Here is a 21,078-nt window from a genome sequence, read left to right as displayed (position 1 = left end):
CCTCCCGCCGAAGTCCAGAAATGCCTCTGACTGACAATATTCAATATAGCATGCACTGAAATAGTTGGAATGCCCATGCCCGCCCATATGAACGCCCCCTTTGCAGTTATGTGCTAGAACAGTTAGATGGTAAGTTCTAGAATACTGCCTAAGTGCACTTATTTATTTATTAAGATTTATTTACCGCCATTTTGAAAGAATTCACTCAAGGCGGTGTACAGTAAGAGTAAATCAAACATAAGCAATAGACAGTTAGATGCCTAACTGACAGTTTCCCCCTGTTTAGGCCCCTATTTGCTGTTAACTTCCATTTGAGCACCCTGCCCCTTCCCAAATATTCTCCACTGCCTTCTTGTGCCAGTCGGCCTCCACCTTCCTGTCTCTAGCCCCATCATGCAAACTGGCTCTTTCCTAGTCAAATCCCCTTCTCAGGGCTTCTCAACCCCAAGGGTGGACTGACAGTGATCTGTGCCCCCCGGGCACTAAGGGTCAAGGGCTCCTAACCGCGTATCAAAAATGGTTAAACTAGATGGAAACTAGAGGAGAATGGACCCCTTCTGCTATGGACCCTATTGTCTCAGTGGTCAGACCATCCCTGCTCAACCCAGTCCTCAGAACATACTAGCCAGCCAGGTTTTCGGGATATCCACCATGAATATGCTTGAGATAGATTTGCATAGAATGGAGGTAGTGCATGCAGATGTAACTTGTGCATATTCATGGTGGATATCCCGAAAACCTGATTGGCTAGGTGTGTCCCAAGGACTGGGTTGAGAACCCCTGCCTTATCTGGAATAGCTGTTTTGTTTTTTTTGCCAGCACCATGCAACTCTCAGTGAACTTGAACCACATGGTGCCTGAACTCCAGCTCTGTAATGCAGGAGCTTGGCCACCGTGTAGTAGGGCATGCCTTACAGTTGTCCCAGAGGAAGAGCTAGCTTAAGGCGGCCAACTGGGTCCAGTGTCACAAGACAGGGTTAATCCAGTCCTGGGTTTATCCTGTTGCATGCAGGGACTTGTAGTTCTGATTTCCCCATTGCAGTCTTTAAGAAAAGCAAGACTACAAGGCCCAGCATGTATTGGGTTAAACCCAGGACTGGATCAACCCTGTCCTGCAAATCTGGATCCAGTTGGCAGCCTTAAACTAACAGCAAGCCAATAGAAAAAGTTGAGGGAGTGTGGATATTGGGAGGAAGAGAATGTGTGGGAGTCACCATGGCCTCCTGCATATTTTTGTTTATTTATTTGGATTTTTGCTCACACCTTTTTCAGTAGTAGCTCAAGGTGAGTTACATTCAGGTACACTGGATATTTCTCTGGCCCAGGAGGGCTCATAATCTAAGTTTGTACCTGAGGCAATGGAGGGTTAAGCAGTGACGTTCCTAGGGGGCTGACACCCGGGGTGGATCGCCGATGCACCCCGCCCCCCGGGTGCAGCACCCCCCTGGAACAGCGCGACGCCCCCCCCGGTGAAAGAACCCCCCCCTGGGTGCACGCCGCCGGGGGGGTGGTGCCGCACGCCTGTCGGCTCTTCGTTTTCAAGCTCCCTCTGCCCCGGAACAGGAAGTAACCTGTTCCGGGGCAAAGGGAGCATGAAAACGAAGAGCCGACAGGCGCGCGGCACCCCCCCCAGCGGCATGCACACGGGGGCGGACCGCCCCACCCCTTGGTATGCCACTGAGGTTAAGTGACTTGCCCAAGATCACAAGGAGCAGCAGCAGGATTTGAACTGGCCACCTCTGGATTTCAAGACCGGTGCTCTAACCACTCCTTCATTCCACTGTACTCCACTTTTGATGGAGAACTTGGTCTTAATATAAGGCAAAGCTAAGGAACTGCCAGAGAACCTAAGCAAAAGCTGATTTAATAAGGTATGGGAAGCTCCAAGAGGGTGGAGAAGTAAAATCAGGACTGGATCAGAATTTATGTGGGGAGGAGGAGGAGGAAATGGAGCCAGCTGGTACACTATACATGTGCAGTAATTAGTGGAATGATTTTCAAAACTGTACAGCTAGGTACAAAGCCCGCAGGTGCTTTCTCTTTGAAAATTGCCCTGCATTTAGCTCGTACCTTTTCAGCAGTAACTCAAGGTGAGTAACCTTGAGACACAGTAGGTATTTCCCTGTTCTCTGGGAAAAAAGTACCTGCAAAGATTAGCACCTTTTTCTGCAAAGTACTTTTTCAAAAATGTAAAATTATGCCTGTTGCCTCCCTTTCAAGCAGTCTGTTCACCCAGGAAATGGCTTTTAAAAATGTTATAGTGTTGCCCTGCAAGGGTGACGCACTGGCTTGATTCCATGTGTTAGACAAACCTTGATTCACCTGTGGGAAATGCAGTTCAAGAGAGCTGCCAAACTGTGACATCATAAGTTAGTTTTGGTTTGTTCTGATCCAGTTAAAGATCAAATTAGCCACAGCAGCCAGTGACCTGTTTACTCTCTCATTTGTGTATTGAAATGGTATTGGTAGTAATTATGGCAGGAAGGTGTTGGAGGCTCTTTTGCCTTACAAATCTGTATTTTTCCTGTACAGCAAGGTTACTATCCTGCCTCCATCTCCTCTGACCAGGGCCAGCTGTAGCAATTGCGGGGCCCTGTGCGAACCAGTTTGGTGGCCTCCCTCCTACCCCCCCTAAAACCAAAGGGTGATGGGGCATAAGAGGGAGGAGAGGTAAGGTCTGGCCAGCAGAGCGATGGGAGTAGTATAGAGCATCAGTGCCGGGGAGGACAATTACCAAGGCGGAGGGGTAGGGGGAGAGGAGGAGATGGAAAATAAGCTTTAACTTGGGTCAGCTACAAGTTGCAAAGCGGAGTTAAGTGTGGGGCCCTGTGTGGCCATCCCTGTCACCCCTGCCTCTGACTTTCTCTCTCAACCACATACTGTGTACGTGCAAAGCTAAGAAACCTTTCTAGCCAGTGCTGGACCCAATGACGCACATTTTTCCCCCACCCGTCCCTTTCTTCTGCAGATTACGAGGTCCCGCTGAAGAAGGAAGGTGGGCTGCCTGAGGGCCCGGTATTAGAAGCCTTGCTTTGCGCAGAGACCACTGATAAAAAGGTGGAGCTGAAGGAAGAAGAGATTGCTATGGACTGCCAGGTACCCAGCTCTTGGGCCTTGAAATGGGTTCTAGAACCTGAGACAAGAATTTCTGTGTAGTATTCTGGGAGTTTTTCTATGTCACAACTAAATCTGAATCTGAGGATCGTCCTGTTTAGGGAGAATAGATTTTGCCACCTTCTGACAAAGTAATTCCATACTGAGATGGGATTGTGGAATTCTTTACTAGGTTACGTCACTAAAACAATTTCAAGAGAAAACTGTAGCAGTTATTGGATGAAAAAAAAGTAATTTCTTTTTCTTTTTTTTTGTGGGTGTGATGAGATAAATAGATTGGGGAAAAATATTAACCTAATATAGTGAATTGATTTGCCTTGTTTGGGGTCATGAAGGAATTGCTTTTCGTTGCTACAGGAACAGATTACAGATTCAATGTTTTTATTCTCCTTCCCCCTGATTACTGTTTAGAGTAGGGCAGGGACGTAGTCAGACAACACATTTTGGGTGGGCCTAGGGAAGAAGTAGGTGGGCACCAATTGCTGTCCCCCCAACCACCACCCAAAAAATATCTCAGCTGGTGGGAAAACGCTTCTTTCTACCTTGGCAATCTGAAAACTGAACATACGCAGGTGCCGGTATCATGGAGAGTAGCGTTTTTGTTACCATCTGGAGGAAGTCTTCAGCTGGCCAAGCTTGGGACCCCACAGCTACCACTAAATGTGTGCTACTGTTGGGTGGGCCTGAGCCCTAAGTGGGTGGGCCACTGGAGTAGGGGTGTCAAACATACGGCCGGCCCGTGGGTCATTTCCAGCCCACCAAGCTCAGTCATCTGGCCTGCAGAAACAAACCAGCCACTGCCACTTCCTGGCCAGTGTACTGCTAGGCCCCTCCTACTGCACCACCGTAGCTACTCTGACGGAAGGAGCTGTGCAGCGGAGCTGCGAGAAGCAGTCCTCATCCCTCCTCTACCACCACTACCACCAACTCTCTCCCCTTTCATTTCCCATAGCAGCCCACCAGTTCTTCCTGCACTTGGCTGGTCGGTGTAGGAGGGGCAGGGGGGAAGGGGCACCTCTTAGAGAAGCATTTACTAATGTAGATTCAGTGGCTGGGGTGGGGGTGCAGCAGCTGTGACTTCAGAAGTGCCAGCCAGGTCACAACAGTGCCATCTTTAGCCCCAAATTTCCTTACCCCAGTGTGGCTCCTAAGACTGGAAAAGAACATCTGAGCTGATAGATTCTTTCTCTTTTCCCAGCACCAGGTGGCTCTGAGTGGTGAGCCCCATAGTTGGAGGTTAATTGAATTTCAGTTTCGGTTTTGGCTTCAGTTCCAAAACCGGTCCAGAATCAAAGTTCAGCCATACTTCATTTTGGCCAAAAATGCAAACTGAAATTCCCCCTCCCCCCCTGTGACCACAATGTGACCACTCTCTGCCACCCTCCAACCACAAGTGTCACCCTCCCACCACTCAAAGGCCCTCCTCACGCACACCTTTAGAAGCCCTCATGATCTAATGGCCTCTTTGTGGCAGAAGTGATCCCCAGTCGTTCCTGCCCATGCCAACTCTGCAGTCAAAATGGTTGCCAAGGCTGCTGCAGGAGGTCGTGGCAGTCATTTTGAGAATGGTGCCAGCATGGACAGGAGCTACTGGGCTATGCTTCTGCTTTGAAAAGGCCACCGGACCACTATGGCTTCTGAAGTAGGCCTGGGGAGGAGCTACGGGTGGTGGGAGAGCAGAGCTTCTGGTTTGGGGGGGGGGACTGGGGGGGCTTACTATCTGCTGGGGAGGAGGGAGCTCGGTGAATGTTTCAGCTTCAGTTTCAACAGAAATCAATTTTGGCTGAAACTAAAAACTTCAGTTTTGATCACCCTCTACCCACAGTGCCGCTTTCTCTTCTCAGCTCAGCTGTTCTGTTACATGGCAGGTTAGCAGTCATCGCGTGCTAATGATCTCCATGTTAACTGCATGGCGCAGATGATCAATACCAACAACAAACACTGGCACTAATTTGACATTGCCTGTAAAACAGATTTATGGTCTGATTCTTGCACCTAAGTCCTCTTATGACTGAATGCAAAAGGGGTGTTAACATGGGAGGGGCATAGGGGTGTTGAGGCGTTCCGACTATTTTTGTGTGCGCTTTATAAAATAGTTATATTTATGCGCTCAATTGCCGCATTTAGGTGCCACCATTTACACCAATCATGGATATGGCCTAAGAGGTCGCATCTAAAGGTTGACGCATAACTGTGGACTTACCCTAGTATTCTGTAACAGATTTGGCGCACCTTTGCTGTTGTAGAATGCTAGCTTAGCGCCCAGCTTTTTGGCGTCTAACTATTAGCAACCTGTATTGAATTTACCTCTAGATGTTTAATGCAGTACATTTTAAGACACATGAACTGTTAATGCAACATGTTAACTGTGGGGTTTTGTTTTGTTTTACCTCTGCTAACAGTTAAGGCACATTAAAACATGCATTAAACACCTACCGGCCGATATTCAGTGCTGTTTAAGCACTTATCTGGCTAAGCGTAATATTCAGCACGAGAGAGCAATTTTTTTTCTGCTGAATATTAGCGCTCAGCGCATAGTGGCTAGCTGCGAATATTCAGCACTTTACCAGTTAAGTTTAGCGGCCAAATTAAACCACCTGAATAGCAGTTCTCTCTTTAGCTGCTATCCCCCAGATTCTATATAGCAAGCCTAGAGATACGTTCTGAAATTCAGGTGTATTCTACAACAGCGTGCATAACTTAATTGACTTAACAAGCTAACGCCAACTTGCTGTTAATTTGCGCTACTGCTCAGTGGGTTAACTCATGTCCCATTACATATATATATATATATATATGTATATATATATATATATATATATATATATACACACACACACACACCAAAGCTTGCAGTGGACTGTTCATGGTTCTTCCTCTCTGTGATTCCCAGTGTGTCTATGGCACATGGGCGTTGTCCGACCGCATTGACTCCTTGTATTTGTTTCACTACTGGAGATGGCGAACGCCTCTACGGGACAATGTAAGCCATATTGAGCCTGCAAATAGGTGGGAAAATGTGGGATACAAATGTAACAAATAAATCAGCTTTGATAACAGCACTTAACAAGCGATAATAAGCACTAATTGGTAATAATTAGAATTTACATGCACAACTCGCTAACAAGCAGATGATCAAAAGCCCCGCGCTGTTTCAAACAGCGCTCTAAAATAGCACTGGAACAGCACGGGGCTTTACCGCACCGATGATCAGAGATAATTACATGCAAATTTAAACTCGCAATTATCTCTGATCATGGGGTAGAAGTGCGGAAGAATTGTGCCTGAGCATGTACTCAGCACAATCTTCCCGCATTTGTTTGACAGGTCTGGGCTGTCAAAAGTCCAAACCTGTCAAACACATGGGCTGGAGGTCCATGGGACCACCAGGCCCCAACTACCCCTGCCCCGAACAATGGGGGCCGGAGGTCCAGCGGACCTCTGGTCCCCCCGACGATCCCCCCCCCAGGTTCAGGGAGGGCTGGAGATCTGGTGGGTCTCCAGCCCCCCCTAACTCCCCTCAACATGTGCACCCAGTCCCTGGTGGCCCAGTGGGCGACCAAACATCCCCCCCCCAGCGACAGGGGGCTGGAGGTCCGCTGGATTGCCGGTGTCGTTCCCCCCCCCCCCCGACGATCCTCCCCCCCCCCCAGGTTCAGGGAGGGCTGGAGATCTGGTGGGTCTCCAGCCCCCCCAATCCCCCAGCAAAGGGTCCCTGGTGGTCCAGTGATCAATCTGTCACCCTCTCCCTGCCTACCCACCCTCCCTCTCTCTACCCCCCTACCTTGTGGGTCAGAGGAGGGAGGTAGCCTGCCTCCCTCCTCTTCCTTTGATGCCGCAAAATGGCAGCGCCCAGCCCTGCCCAGTGTATCCTGGGATGTGCTGGGTGGGGCTACACGCCATATGGGTAGGGAGGGGGGGCGGATTGATCACTGAACCACCAGGGACCCTTTGCTGGGGGGTTGGGGGGCTGGAGACCCACCGGACCTCCAGCCCCCCTGTCACTGGGGGGGGGGGGGGGGATTTAGTCACCCACTGGGCCACCAGGGGCTGGGTGCACATGTTGACGGGAGTTAGGGGGGGGGCTGGAGACCCACCGGATCTCCAGCCCTCCCTGAACCTGGGGGGGGGATCATCAGGGGTACCGGAGGTCCGCCGGACCTCCAGCCCCCTGTCGCTGGCAGGTTTGCTTTGTTGGGGGGAATGGGGGGCCTGCCAGCATGCAAATGCATGTTGGACAGGGCTCACCATTCCTCCCCAATGATCTGCAAACCCTAACGCCAGCTCGGAGCTGGCGAAGGGTTTGCCGCAGCCAGCGACCCAATCTTTGGTTTGCTGGTCGTTGATCATTGGGGATGAATATGTTTAGCTCTGTTTAGCATGCATTTGCATGCTAGTTGCGGTCAGAGCCCTCGAAGGCTCTGATCGTGGGGCGGTAGCAAACACCAGCACTAGTATGGCGCTAACAGCCTCTAGCGCGGGCGTTTGTTTCTGGTCATCCCCCTATAAGCGTATTCTATAATGAACTGCACCTAAATTCTACTCCTGTTACTCTTATTTATTTATTTATTTATTTATTTATTTATTTTGTTGCATTTGTATCCCACATTTTCCGACCTCTTTGCAGGCTCAATGAGGCTTACAATACATCATGAAAAGTGGAATGTATATAAGAGAATATACATAAGGATATAGGGTAGCATGATAGTGATGAAGCATGATAGTAATGTAGCAAGCAAAATTATAAGACAGTTCTGGATATATGTGTAAGAGTTTACATTTGTTGATCTTTGTGGTATGCCTTGTTGAAAAGATGGGTCTTCAGTAGTTTGCGGAAGTTAGTTAATTCATAGATCGTTTTCAGGCTGCGCGGCAGTGCGTTCCAGAATTGTGTGCTCACGTAGGAAAAGGTTGATGCATGCGTTAGTTTGTATTTTAGACCTTTACAGTTGGGGAAGTGAAGATTGAGGAATGTGCGGGACAATTTTTTAGCATTCCTGGGTGGTAGGTCTGTCAGGTCTGACATGTAGGCTGGGGCATCTCCGTAAATTTTTTGTGAACCAAGGTACATATTTTGAACGTGATGCGTTCTTTAAGTGGGAGCCAGTGCAGCTTTTCTCATAGGGGTTTCGCACTTTCATATTTTGTTTTTCCGAATATGAGTCTAGCTGCGGTGTTCTAAGCTGTCTGAAGTTTTTTGATTATTTGTTCTTTGCATCCAGCGTATAGTGCGTTGCAGTAGTCTAGATGACTGAGTACCATTGATTGTACCAAGTTGCGGAAGACGGACCTTGGGAAGAAAGGTCTTACTCTTTTTAGTTTCCACATTGAGTGGAACATCTTCTTGGTTGTGTTTTTCGCGTGGCTCTCAAGCGTTAGATGCCGATCAATGATAACTCCAAGAATTTTTAGGGTATTCGAAATTGGGAGGTTCAATTTTGGTGTGTTGATGGTGGTAAATTTGTTCGTGTTATGTTGAGAGGTGAGGATTAGGCATTGGGTTTTTTCTGCATTGAGTTTCAGTTGGAAAGCATCTGCCCATGAGTGTATGATATGTAGACTTTGATTGATGTCATTGGAAATTTCCTTTAAATCTTGTTTAAATGGGATGTAGATCGTTACGTCGTCTGCGTATATGTATGGGTTGAGGTTTTGATTTGACAGTAGTTTGGCCAAGGGTATCATCATTAGGTTGAATAAAGTCGGTGAGAGGGGAGATCCCTGTGGAACTCCGCATTCAGGTATCCATGTGGCTGATGTAGTTGAATTAGATGTCACTTGGTATGATCGTGTGGTTAGGAACCCCTTAAACCAGTTGAGAACGTTGCCTCCAATTCCGAAGTACTCGAGGATATATAGTAGTATGCCGTGATCAACCATGTCAAAGGTGCTAGACATGTCGAATTGCAGAAGTAGTATATTCTTGCCAGTTGCAATCGTTTGTTTGAACTTATTCATGAGAGTAACTAGTACTGTCTCGGTGCAATGGTTAGACCGAAATCCTGACTGGGAGTTGTGTAGTATTGAGAATTTGTTTAAGTAGTTAGTAACATAGTAACATAGTAGATGATGGCAGAAAAAGACCTGCACGGTCCATCCAGTCTGCTGAGGAGGAAGGAGGTGTTTTAGAGAGCTCTGCTGACTTCCAGTGGAAAGGGAGTGAGACCTAGCTCCCTCCCCAAAGATGAGGAGGGTCCCTGGGGAGAAGGCCTCAGGAAAGTCCCAGGCTATGGGGCCTCCTGGGGCCCGGGACCAGAAGGCCGAAAGGAGTGGCTCTCTCCCTGGTTTGACTACCGGGAGAAGGGAAAGGAGTCCAGTGGACCGAAGGGAGAAGCAGCCCAGTGGAGGCCACCAGAGCATTTCCCCCTCCATGGCCCAGCTTGCGGAAGGTAAGCGAGAAGACAGTGGAGGGGGAGGAAGATAGTACAGGCCCCAGAAGGGCGCTTCCAAGGAAGGGAGAAGGAAGAGGCGATGGAAGTTTGCCAGAAGCCTTTGCTGGAGGCAGCTGAGAGTGAGAGTGAGGAGAGTGGATCGTCAGATGAGGAGTTCCTTGAAGTGAGCTATGACCCTGATGATCCAGCAAGTAGTGTGGTAAATATTGTAAGACGAATTAAGCTGGTGGAAAAAGAAGTAGTGGAGCTAGGAAAACGTCTGAAAATGGCAAGAACTATGTGTAAATTTGCCCCAGCGGAGCACAGACAAATGTATGTTAAAGAGGAAGCCCGGATATCAAAGTTGTTGGGGGAAAAAAGAACACTTGTTGAACTGTTTAAAAAAGGGCTCTGTGAATCCTTTGAGGGAGCTCTATGTTAACCGAGAAAGGATGGCTTCAATACCACAGTCTGGGGGTTCAGGAACACTACAGTTGCAGCAAGCTTCAGTGTCTTCAGCAGCATTAGACTCAAAAGAGTTGTCTGGGTTCAGAGGTGACCCCACTTTAAAATACATGAGACAGTTGGCAACACAGTCTAGAGCACTTACCCAGCAGCCAGAGGATAAGGAGGCAGCGGCAGGACATGGCTCTGAGGTGGGGGCTGGAGTAGAGATCCTACCTGTGGAGGGGAGGACAGAACTCAGTAACTTTTCAAAACTCCAGATAATGGAGGCAGCAGAGGGAGACGCAGGTAGCAGCCTGTTTTCTACAGAGGTGGTGGTCGAAGTCTCAGAGGGCTTACCTGCAGTTGTGCAAACAGCAGAGACGGTTGCCGTGAAGGAGGCCCTGTTGGAAAAGGGTCAGCAGAGGCAGACTCCGGTATTTTTGGCCGGGTCTGCAATGACTGAAGTGGAAACCGAAGCAGCATGGCATCTGGAGAAGCCCCGCCCACGAAGTCCGGGAGCAGGGGAGGTCTTCCCTGAGCATGGAGTAGCTGGCGGTTTACAGGAGAGGGGTCGGAGAGAGAGGAATAGGAGCGGGCAGCAGCTGGGAGCTCATTTGACCAGCTGTCCATTACAAGAGGTGAAATCGGGGGGTGCTAACAGCCAGCCTGTGGCGGAATCAGGAACAGACAAGCCATGCCCCCGGGAAGCGCCAGCCATTGGGAGAACGCAGGAGGGACTGCACCAGAAGCAAGGGGGAAGTAACCCGATTGTTGAGAGACTTTCGTTGACTACAGAAGTGGACATGGCAAGTCTAACAGATGTGCAGCGGGTGGTGGAGCAGACCTGCCAGCAGGACGGCTGGGAGCAAGGAGCCAAGGGGAGCGGCGGAGTTCCGGAGGCTTCGCCCCTGGTGCCGGAGGTTGGAGGGAGTTCGGGGGCAGAGCGAGCAGGGAGTCTGGTATCGCCAGCTGCAGACCTGACTGGGCAGGTGCCAGAGTATCGCCAGGAGACAGAGGAGAGGAGGCGATTAGCCCAGAGGCTGGAGCCTGCAGTGGCAGGGACGAGCAGGGACGTTCCAGGAAGTGGTGATGGGCAGGACAATCAGTTGGAGGCAGCCCAAGCCGCAGAACTGACTATGGACGTTGCTGGATGTTTGTCTGAGAGGGAAGGGGATGGGGGACAACGGGAGGGGGAGGGGGCGGTGGATATTGAGGAAGGGAGAGGGATGAGGGGAGGGGCAGAGGGACAGAAGGGGGGGGAGGCAGAGGGAAGGGCTGGAACAAGTGTGGAGGGGGGGCGGTGGGGGCTGGGGTCCAAGTCCTTTGCGGCAGTAGTCCAGGGAGGGGGAAGGAGGGAGGGGGGGAGATCGGGTGGTTTTGAGGGCCCAGGGAGGGGTTGGGGGGGAGCGGGGACAGGGGGTGGACAGCTGCCTAAGCGGCGAAATGTGGTACAGCTCAAATGGATAGGGGAGGGGGGCAATGCCCTCCAGGGATCGGGTCTTGAGGCTGGTGATGGGGATGGGGTTTATACCCGAGGACTTTTACGCGTGTATACACCCCATCAACATCCCAGAATATGACTTGAGCTTCATGACCCAGAGGGGGATGGAAATATTCTGGGAAAGGTACGAGGGGGTGAGGGGAAAGGGGGAGTGGCGGGACCTCAGGGCCATTCCAGTCAGCAAGCCGGACCTGGTGCAGATCACCCTGCTCGTGAGAAATGAGTCTATCTCTGGGGCAGATTTAGCCTACTGGCTACAGAGGTACGCGGAGCTGAGATCCCCACTTACAAAGTTACCGGATCCAAGCAGGGTTTGGGCAGGAGGTTGGGGAGCCCTGGTCAAATTGAGACAGGAGAGCCATGTGGTCCAGCACATTCCTTCGGCTGCCTTTATCGGTCGTGACAGGATACTGTGCTTTTACAAGGGGCAGCCGCGGCAGTGCTTCAGATGTGGTTCGTTTAGGCACTTCAGCATGTCATGCCCAGTGGTAAAGTGTGGAAGATGCGGGGATCAGCATGCCACAGAGGACTGCACCGCGATCAGGTGCAACCTCTGCGGCGGGTTAGGCCATGCATATCGGAACTGCCCTAGGGCGGCCCATAACGAGTGGGATATGTGGGGGAAGGGACGGGGGGGGGGGGGTAATGGAGGAGGGGATAGGGCAGGGGGTGATAGGCAGGGAGGGGCAAGGGGGGGGAGAAGGAGGGGATGCAGGAGGGGGGGCGGCAGGGGGCTGGGTCAGGAGTGGAGCAGGGGGGAGAGGGGGAGTGGTACAAGTGCCACAGAGGAAAGGGAAGTTTCGGAGGGGGGGGGAAAGTAGGGGTGGGCAGGGAGGGGTCGCTGCAGGGGAAGAGGGGGGGGGAACAGATTTCAGGTGTTGGAGGAGGAGGAGGAGGATAGGGAGGTTGGGAGGGAGGAGGAAGAACAGGGGGAAGGAGAAGAGGTGGAGTTAATGGAGGAAGAGGGGGCGGCAGGGGGGATTGGAGAGGGCAAACGGAAATATGAGGAAGCACTGGAGGAGGGTACTGGTGGTAGGAAGAAGGGCGGGAAGGCTCTGGGGGGAGGGGGAGGGGTGAGGGAGGAGGAAGAGGGAAGGGAGGGAGGGAGGGGAAAGGGGAGTAAGAGGAAAGCTGAGGGGGCCGGGCAGGTGGTGAAGGCCCAAGTGCAGGCTTGGGGGGACAGAGTGGAGCTAGAGGAGGATCTGGAGGACTTGGAGGACTTGGGGGAGGTGGAGGACTCGGAGGAGGAGGTAGGGGGCGGGGGGTGAAGAGGGGAGAGGGAGGGATCAGGGGGTGGGTCCGGATAGAGCAAAGAAGAAAGGAAGGAAGAAAGGGGAGGGGGGGGTAAGGTGCAGACAGGACGGCTGCGGGGGGGGGGAGGGGGATCTGGCAGGGGATGATGTAGACCGCATAGCAGAGGACCTGCTTCAGGGTAAGAAGGGGGTATCCCAGGAGATAAGGAAAGAAGTTGGGAGTGAGCAGACCCGTGACTCGCAATGAGGATGGCAGGCTTAGTGTTGACATTTGCCACGCTGAATGTGGCCAGCATCGCCTCTCCGAAGAAGCAGGGTTTAGCGTATGACTGGTTCGCGAGGGTCCAAGCAGATTGCTTCCTGCTCCAGGAGACTCGGCTGCGGTCCATTGAGGTGATCAGGCGGGCAAGGCGGGCCTGGAAGTGGGGTCCCTCGGTGTGGGGGTTGGCGGGGGAGAGGTATGGTGGGGTGGGGATCTTATTTAAGTCCCACCGGGTGAATATTCAGCGAGTGGTGGAGCTGGGGGTGGGGAGATGTCTTGTTGTGGATGCGATTTGGGAGGATAGAGCACTGAGGGTGGTGAATGTGTACGGGCCCCAAAGCAAGAAGGAAAGGGTGCTCCTCTTTGGGAAGATCAAGCCCTACCTATACACTTCGCGCCAAGTAGTCTGGGGGGGAGATTTTAACACCATATTGCGGAAAAAGGATAGTGGGGGACGATCGGTACAGGTGGGCTATGACGGGGTGAGGCTGGCAGGGATCATGCGGGAGGCGGAGCTGGTAGACGCGCATGTGGCCTTCTGTGAGGAACAGGAGGGGTTCACGTTCTTTCGAGGGCAGTGTAAAAGTAGAATCGATAGATTCCTGGTAAAGAAGGGGGTTTGTCTGGGGGGTCCACGAACCGTGGACGTGGACTTTTCAGACCACCACATGGTCCTCCTTCAGGTGGGGGGGGCGGCAGCGCAGAGGCCGGGGAGGGGGTTATGGCGACTAAATTTAAAGTGGTTAGGTAGCGAGCAGGTGCGGGAGGAGTACCGCCGGTTTTTGGAAGATCAGGTGTCAGTGCAGGGGGCATTTCAGTCATTGGGGGAGTGGTGGGATACAGTGAAAAGACGAACGCGGGGATTCTTTCTCAGACAGGCGAGAAGGGAGGGGAGGGAAAGGACAAAGTTGGGCATGGCAATAAAGAAAAAGAGGGACACATTGATTTCACAAGGGGGGAGGGAGGAAGAAATACATGATCTCCAAGCACTCCTGGAGCAGGTACAGTACAACCGCTACACCTCCTTGGTGTATGAGCGGGACTTCGGGAAAATGTGTAGCCCGGACCCCTTCGCATGCTGCCGGGAGCGGAGGGCGCGCAGGGTGGTGGAGGGGGTGCGGGATGCACAGGGGGTCCTGCAGGACACCAAGGAGGGGATTCTGGGGGCAGTGAGGGACCACTTTGCGGCGTTCCTTTCAGCCCAGCAGATTGATATGGAGCAGATGGAGTGTTATGTGGAAGGAACCCCGGGGATAGGTCACGGGGGACCCCAGCTTCAGGCCCTCTTGAACCCGTGGACAGAACAGGAGGTGGAGGAAGCCATCGGGGCGCTCCACAGGAAGACCTCGCCGGGGCCGGATGGGCTAACAACTGAGTTCTACCAGGCCTTTAAGGAGCAGCTGGTGCCGATCCTGGTGAGGGTATGGGGGGCAGCCCAGTTGGAGGGTTCCTTGCCTAGTTCCTTGACAGAGGCGGCTCTTATCCTACTAAGTAAGGGGAAGGACCCGGCGATGCTGGCCAACTGGCGGCCTATAGCACTGCTTAATACGGATCGAAAAATCTTTGCGCGAATGCTATTCCAGAGAATGAGGCAGGTGTCTGGGGATTTGCTAGCAGCCTCGCAAGCATGTGGGGTTAAAGGGAGAGGGGTCTTGGAAGCTGCAGCGTGGGTGCGGGAGGGGGTAGAACGCAGTAGAGTGGGAGGGCATGGTAGGCTGTTGGTAACACTCGACCAGGAAAAAGCGTTTGATAGAGTGCAGTGGGGTGTCCTATGGAGCATTCTGGAGCGCTATGGGTTTCCGAAGGGTTGGATAGAGCAATTACAGCTACTCTATCGGCATGCGGGGTGTTTTCCCCTGGTTAACGGGTGGAGAGGGCAGGGGTTTGAGGTAGGGGCAGGGGTCCGACAGGGGTGCCCACTCAGCCCGCTGTTGTATGCATACGCCATCGACCCTTTTATAAGACGGCTGGAGAAGGGGGGGGCGGAGGGGCTGGAAGGGGTGGAGGTGGGGGACAATAACCAGTTAAGGGTCGTGGCGTATGCAGATGACGTTACAGTGTGGGTAGCGGACCAGAGGGAGGGAGGTAGATTGCAGAACCTGATCCAGGAATACTCGCAGGCAACAGCGTCGCAGGTCAATTTTCAAAAGTCCAATAGCCTGTGGGTTGGGGATCAGGGGCTGCAATTTGAGTTGGGAGGTAGGTTTCCTACAGCTGTGGAACGTATACGGGTCTTGGGAATATACTTCGAGAAGGGAGATTATAGGCTCTACAACTGGGATAGGTGTCTCCAAGAAGTGAAGGGGAGGGTGGATAGATGGAAGGGGTGGAAAATGACCATGGGGGAGCGGGTACAGCTCATCAAGGCACACTTAGTTCCTTTGTTTCTGTTCGTCAGTTACATCTGCCTGCTGCCGGAGAGCCGGTACACGGCCTTGTATGGGGTGTTCTTCCGGCTGCTCTGGGGCAACAGGACGAATCCGGTAAAACGGAATGTTACCTATCTGCCTAGGAGGGAGGGGGGGGTGGGCATGATAAACCCAGTCCTGTTTTTCAGCGCTTTGTTCCTGCAGTTCAATCTGGGGAGGGCGGTAGGGCGGGAGCCACCGGGGTGGGCTAGGAGTGTCCTGCAGTGGTGGCCGAGATATTGGGACCTATGGCGGGAGGGGGGGAGGGTAGTGGCACTGCGAAGGGGGGCTCCGGGGGGGGTGAGTTATTGCAAGACCCTAGTGAAATTGGTGAGGGTGTGGGGGCTGACGGTGGGGGAGGTGAAGGCAGGACAACGGGGGGTCTGGACGGACAGAGTACGGGCGCAGGTGTTCTCAGCTCCTCTGGCGCTGAGGGACGCGCCGGCCCCACGGATGCAGCAGGGGTTACGGTTGATTGCTTCGAACCGCATCCCGGTGAAGTATAAAGACCTGGCGTGGCTGTCCTTTCACGGTAGACTGTACGTCCGAGGAAATTTGAAATATCGCAATGTGCGGGATAGAGGGTGCCCACGGGAGGAATGTGCTGGAACTGAAGAGACGATGGAGCATTTCCTGGTGAGGTGCCCATTTACAGTCCAGGTCTCTGACCGGGTTTCCTCGTTGCTGCAGATCCCCAGTTTCCGCAACTACAGCTATGCGGACTGGGTGTATGGCCCAGAGGGTGGAGAGGGACGCGGGGATCCGGTAACACGCTTTCTGATTTCGGTGATATTGCGGTACTGCCTCTGGATGGCGCGCTGCAGGGTGTCCCTGTACCAGGAGGTCCGGCCGGCGGAGGTAGTCAGCTGGGATGTGGTAAGGGCGGTGCAGGAAGCGGCGAAGTGGGAAAGGGTGGAAAAAGGGGTGGGGGTGGCTTCGAGGTGGTGGAGACACGTGAGGCTTAAGCCGCCATGAGGGGACATGCTTCCCAGGGGATTGTATGCCAGTTGTCTGAAGGGGTTGTGGGGGGTCGGGGGGGGGGGTTGATCCATTGTATTATTGAGGAGGGGGTGTACATAGATAGGCAGACCATGTCTAGCTAGGAGCCTGGGGTTTGATTTGCATGTCCGGTTTTTTTCTTTGGTCTTTCTAATAAACAGTTTCCACTGTACTATTGAGGAGGGGGAGGGGGTGTACATAGATAGGAGGACCGTGTATAGCTAGGGGCTTGTTTTTGATTTGTATGTTATTTGTTTTTAGTTTTTTCCAATAAAAAGAGTTTTCCAGTCTGCCCAACAAGACAACTCACATGTGCTACTTTTTGTGTATACCCTACTTTGATTTGTACCTGTGCTCTTCAGGGCACAGACCGTATAAGTCTGCCCAGCACTATCCCCGCCTCCCAACCACCAGCCCCCCTCCCAACCACCGGCTCTGGCACAGAACGTATAAGTCTGCCCAGCACTATCCCCGCCTCCCAACCACCAGCCCCGCCTCCCAACCACCGGCTCTGGCACAGACCGTATAAGTCTGCCCAGCACTATCCCTGCCTACCAACCACCAGTCCCGCTTCCTACCATCGACTCTGGCACAGACCATATAAGTCTGCCCAGCACTATCCCCGCCTCCCAACCACTAGCCCCGCCAGTGAGTTGTTTGGTCACCATTCCTTCCGTTAGTTTGGTTATTAAGGGAATGGATGCTACTGGCCTGTAGTTGGTTAGTTCACTAGCACTTTTCTTTGCGTCTTTGGGTATGGGGATGAGTAGGATGTTTCCTTTCTCCTTCGGGAAAAGTCCATTTTGTAACATATAGTTCATGTGATTCGTTAGGTCTGTTATAAATTGTTGAGGGGCAGATGTCATAAGGTTGTTTGGGCATATGTCTAGTTTGCAATGAGATTTGGCGAATCTTTTGAGCGTTTGGGAGATGAGATCCTCCGATAATATCTCAAAGTTGGTCCAGGTTCTGTCTGCTGGGTCTGGGTCTAGACAATCAAGGAGTATGGTGTAATCAATGGTACTGACAGGTATTTTGAGTCGCAATTGTACTATTTTCTCATTGAAGTATCTCGCGAGATTGTCTGCTCCTGGTGTATCTTTGCTGTTGGTTGTTACTGGTGTGGTATCTATTAGTTTATTCACGAGTTGGAAGAGTTTATGTGTGTCTTTGTAGTTTGGTCCAATTTCTGTTTTGTAATATAGTCTTTTAGTTTGTCTTATGGTATATTTATATTTTCTTTGAAGTTGTTTCCAGGCGTTGAGTGTGGGGTCATCTTTCTTTTTTTTCCACGCCCGTTCTAACCTTCTAACTTGTGTTTTAAGTTTTTTCAGTTCTTCATTGAACCATGGTATTGAGTTCTTTCTGTGTGAGGTTCTAGTTTGAGTTGGGGCAATGATGTCTAATATTGATCTGCATCTATCGTCCCAATCTAGGAGGAATTGGTTTGTGTCTGCTTTTATTGTCCATCCGTTGTGGTAGATCTGTTGCCAGGATATTACCGGGTCTATTTTTCCTCTTGTGGTGTAGGTTTTTCGTTCTTGTTTGTTGACTGTGTTTTTTGTTCGCCATTGGAGGGAGATGCATGCTTTATAATGGTCTGACCATGGTGTGGGTGTCCATTTTGTATCTGTTAGTATAAGGTTTGGGACGGGATCGAATTTGTGTGTGATAATGTCTAGTGTGTGTCCTTTGGTGTGAGTTCGTTGTGTGTTTGGTCCGTGAAGATCCCACAATTGTAGGAACTCTTTGCATTCTAGGACGTTTGTTGAGGTATGATCTTCGAGGTGCAGGTTGATGTCTCCTATTATCATAAGGTTTGAGGTGGTGACACAGGTGTTTGAGATAAAGTCCATAAAGTGTGATTGGGAATCTTGCCAGTTGATTGGTGGTCTGTAGAGTATGACCACGTTAAGGTGTTCCTGCAGATTTGGGTGGTTAATTCTTACCAATGCAATTTCAAGTTTGCTTACACTCTATGCAGTTATGAAAATGTTTTATTATGTATTGTATTGACATTGTAATGTAGCATAATATTCCATACTTTGTATTGTTGTTTGAATATTTTTTACTGCTGTAATTGTCTATTGCTGATGTTGGACTTGTTTGACGTATTCTTGCTGTACACCGCCTTGAGTGAATTCCTTGAAAACGACAGCAAATAAATCCTAATAATGATGTGCGCAGTTCAAAAGGAACATGGCGAAGGGCAGGGTAATGGACATTTCATGGGCATTCCAAAATTTACGAGGGTAATTACAGAATATGGCCCAGTACGCGTAAATGTACACTCAGGGATTTATGCCACATTTCGTTGGTGTAAATGGAGACGTGTAGTTTTAGGGCAACTAAGCGTATTCTATATACCGTGCCTAAAACTAGGTGCGTATTTATAGAATACGCTTAGGTGGAAATGTTTACCGTGTAGACTTTTTAGGTGCCTTATATAGAATCTGGCCCTATTTACTTAAGTAGCCAGCACTGAATATTAACTTGATTAAGTTTAAGCCGGGAAAAGAAAACAAAGAAACAAAGAAACAAACAGATATTCAATGCTAGTCACTGGAAATGGCCTGGCATTGAATATCCAGGCTCAGCACCTATCACAGCACATAACCAGCCTGCCTCTTGCGGGCTGAATAGCGGCCGGCTAATGTGGTGTAATAAATAGGCCCCTCTAAGCTGAATGAGAGGCCTCCACCATTCATTCCTGCTGGTGGGAGTGGTGCTTCAAAATTGTGTTTTCAATTGTGAGGGAGGAGGCGACTGAAAGCATGATACTGAAGCAGCAGGAATGCTGGTGGAGGACTCCTGCGCAGCTTAGAGCAAACTTTGTTTTAGAACATTGTTGTCTGTGTGATCTAGTTGAAAAACCAAACTCAACCCTCCTGTGTTTTGCAGTTTACAACTAGGTAAATCAGCCCAGATGCTCTCCCTACGCCCAGTGGCATAGCTACAGGGGGACCACGGGGGCCTGCCCCCCCCAAATTGGTCTGGGGCCTCTGGTTTGTCTGGCGGAGGTCCCCAACCCCCACCAGCTGAAGTGTTTGTCCCATGCTGGTGTCGCCGCATTGCTTACCCTGCTCTTCTCAGTCGCGCCGTGCACGCTCATTTTAGTGAAACTGAGCACGCGGCATTAAAACAAACCAGAGGACCCCCACCAACCAAGGTACCATCATGCGGTGGCGGGGGGGGGGGGGCGGCGGGGGTGGTGGCGGTGGGGGGGGGGGGGGGGCGGCAGCATGGAGGCGGCCTAAAATGTGCCCGCCCAATTTGGGCTCTGGACCCCCCACCCCTCCGGGGTTGAGGTCTGGCTACGCCCCTTTCTACATAGATTGGTTTTATGCATATTCATTGTGGATATCCTGAAAAAGAACAGTCTAAAGGGTAAAAGACTGGCACTTCCAAAACACGAGGGAATCAAAAGTTCTCCATACACAGTGTTTATTCTTTAAAGTCTCAACACAGAACTGTGTTTTGGTGCTGAGCGCCTGCCTCAGGAGTCTGTGTTTAAACATGTAGAATTTGAAAATGCTGTGTATCAAACAAACCTTCAGTGGCTTAAGTGCACACAGTGATAGAATAACAAAAGTGTCCAGCATCCAAGTATAGCTAAAGAGCTATGAAGAACTTTTGATTCCCTTATGTTTTGGAAGTGCCATTCTTTTATCCTACTCCTTTAGACTGTTCCTGTTATGTTCGTAGGGCTTCGTGTTCCTCCACTTTTGTGGTCGATTCCCCGGATATCCTGAAAACCTGATTGGCTGTGAGGTCCCCAGGACAAGTTTGAGAAGCCCTGTCCTAAATCTTTCAAGTTCAGTAGACGGACTCTTAGCAAATCACTCTTCACAATTGGAAGTGGTGCTCCATTAATAAATAAATAATAATGAAAAAAAAAATCTTTTCAGGCAATATTTGGCTAATGGTGGTCAGTGTTTTAAAGCTGCTAATAGACATAGGTTGAATTAGGCCCAGATAGTCAATGCAGGCCATATCCAGACACCGACATTGAATTCAGGTCTTTGGTGAACCCAGAAGTTATGTAGGTTGCTGGTACCTGGATGCCTAAGCTAGGACAGCACAAAAAGCAGTCCTGTTTGCCCTGTTAGGTGTGTGGGCTCTGGCACTAACTATTGCTGGTGCCCAAATATTTTTTGGCTTCTTGCCAACTCCACCCCTGAACCACCCTGGCATGGCCCAGATTTCTGCAAGGGCAATCTGAGCCGATATTGAGCGGCACTGCCTGGTTAAGTGCTGCGGGATATCATTGGCCAGCCTGCTCAGCATGGCATAAGTGTGGGCAGGAACCTCTCCTGCCTCCTTATACTGTGCTGAATATCAACGCTTCTGTTTAGGATGTTAGAGTCCACATCGAAGTGGATTTTAATGAAGGTGAATGTTTCTTCCATTTTTACACTCGCAAGCTGTGCCCTCTCAGGATGCCCGGCTTCTCTATCACAGGATCCCCTGTTGGGTGGGCTATAGGGGTTCCTTTTACTTTCTAATCTAGCACATCACTTGGTGCTTTGCCCTGCTCCCACACTTCATATGTTGGCCACCGTTTGAGTACAAGCTAAGCTTTTCTGCTCCTCTGCTGCATCTGTTCGGTGCTGACTCCTGAATGCCCAGTAGAGTGATTTTGACTGGCAGAATGAAACACTCGTGAGAAAGTCACAGTGGGCTGTATGGGTTTCCAGGACAAGTGCCCCCATAGGTAAACCTT

At 51.0% G+C, this 21,078-nt stretch overlaps 1 protein-coding gene across 2 annotated transcripts in view; it reads left to right on the top strand.

Annotated features, from left to right (window-relative positions):
- Positions 1-21,078, top strand: part of DPF1 (double PHD fingers 1) — a 110,294-nt gene that overhangs the window by 44,742 nt on the left and 44,474 nt on the right. For both annotated transcript variants that reach the window (XM_030218610.1, XM_030218609.1), the window contains exon 4: positions 2,969-3,096. In XM_030218610.1, coding sequence (XP_030074470.1) covers positions 2,969-3,096 — 128 coding nt within the window. The remainder of the gene's footprint in view (positions 1-2,968; positions 3,097-21,078) is intronic.

The sequence above is a fragment of the Microcaecilia unicolor genome, chromosome 11 (genome assembly GCF_901765095.1).
Source record: "Microcaecilia unicolor chromosome 11, aMicUni1.1, whole genome shotgun sequence".
Lineage (NCBI taxonomy): Eukaryota > Metazoa > Chordata > Amphibia > Gymnophiona > Siphonopidae > Microcaecilia > Microcaecilia unicolor.
The sequence above is the reverse complement of the archived record's forward strand: the minus strand, read 5'-3'. Positions and strand labels throughout refer to the sequence as shown.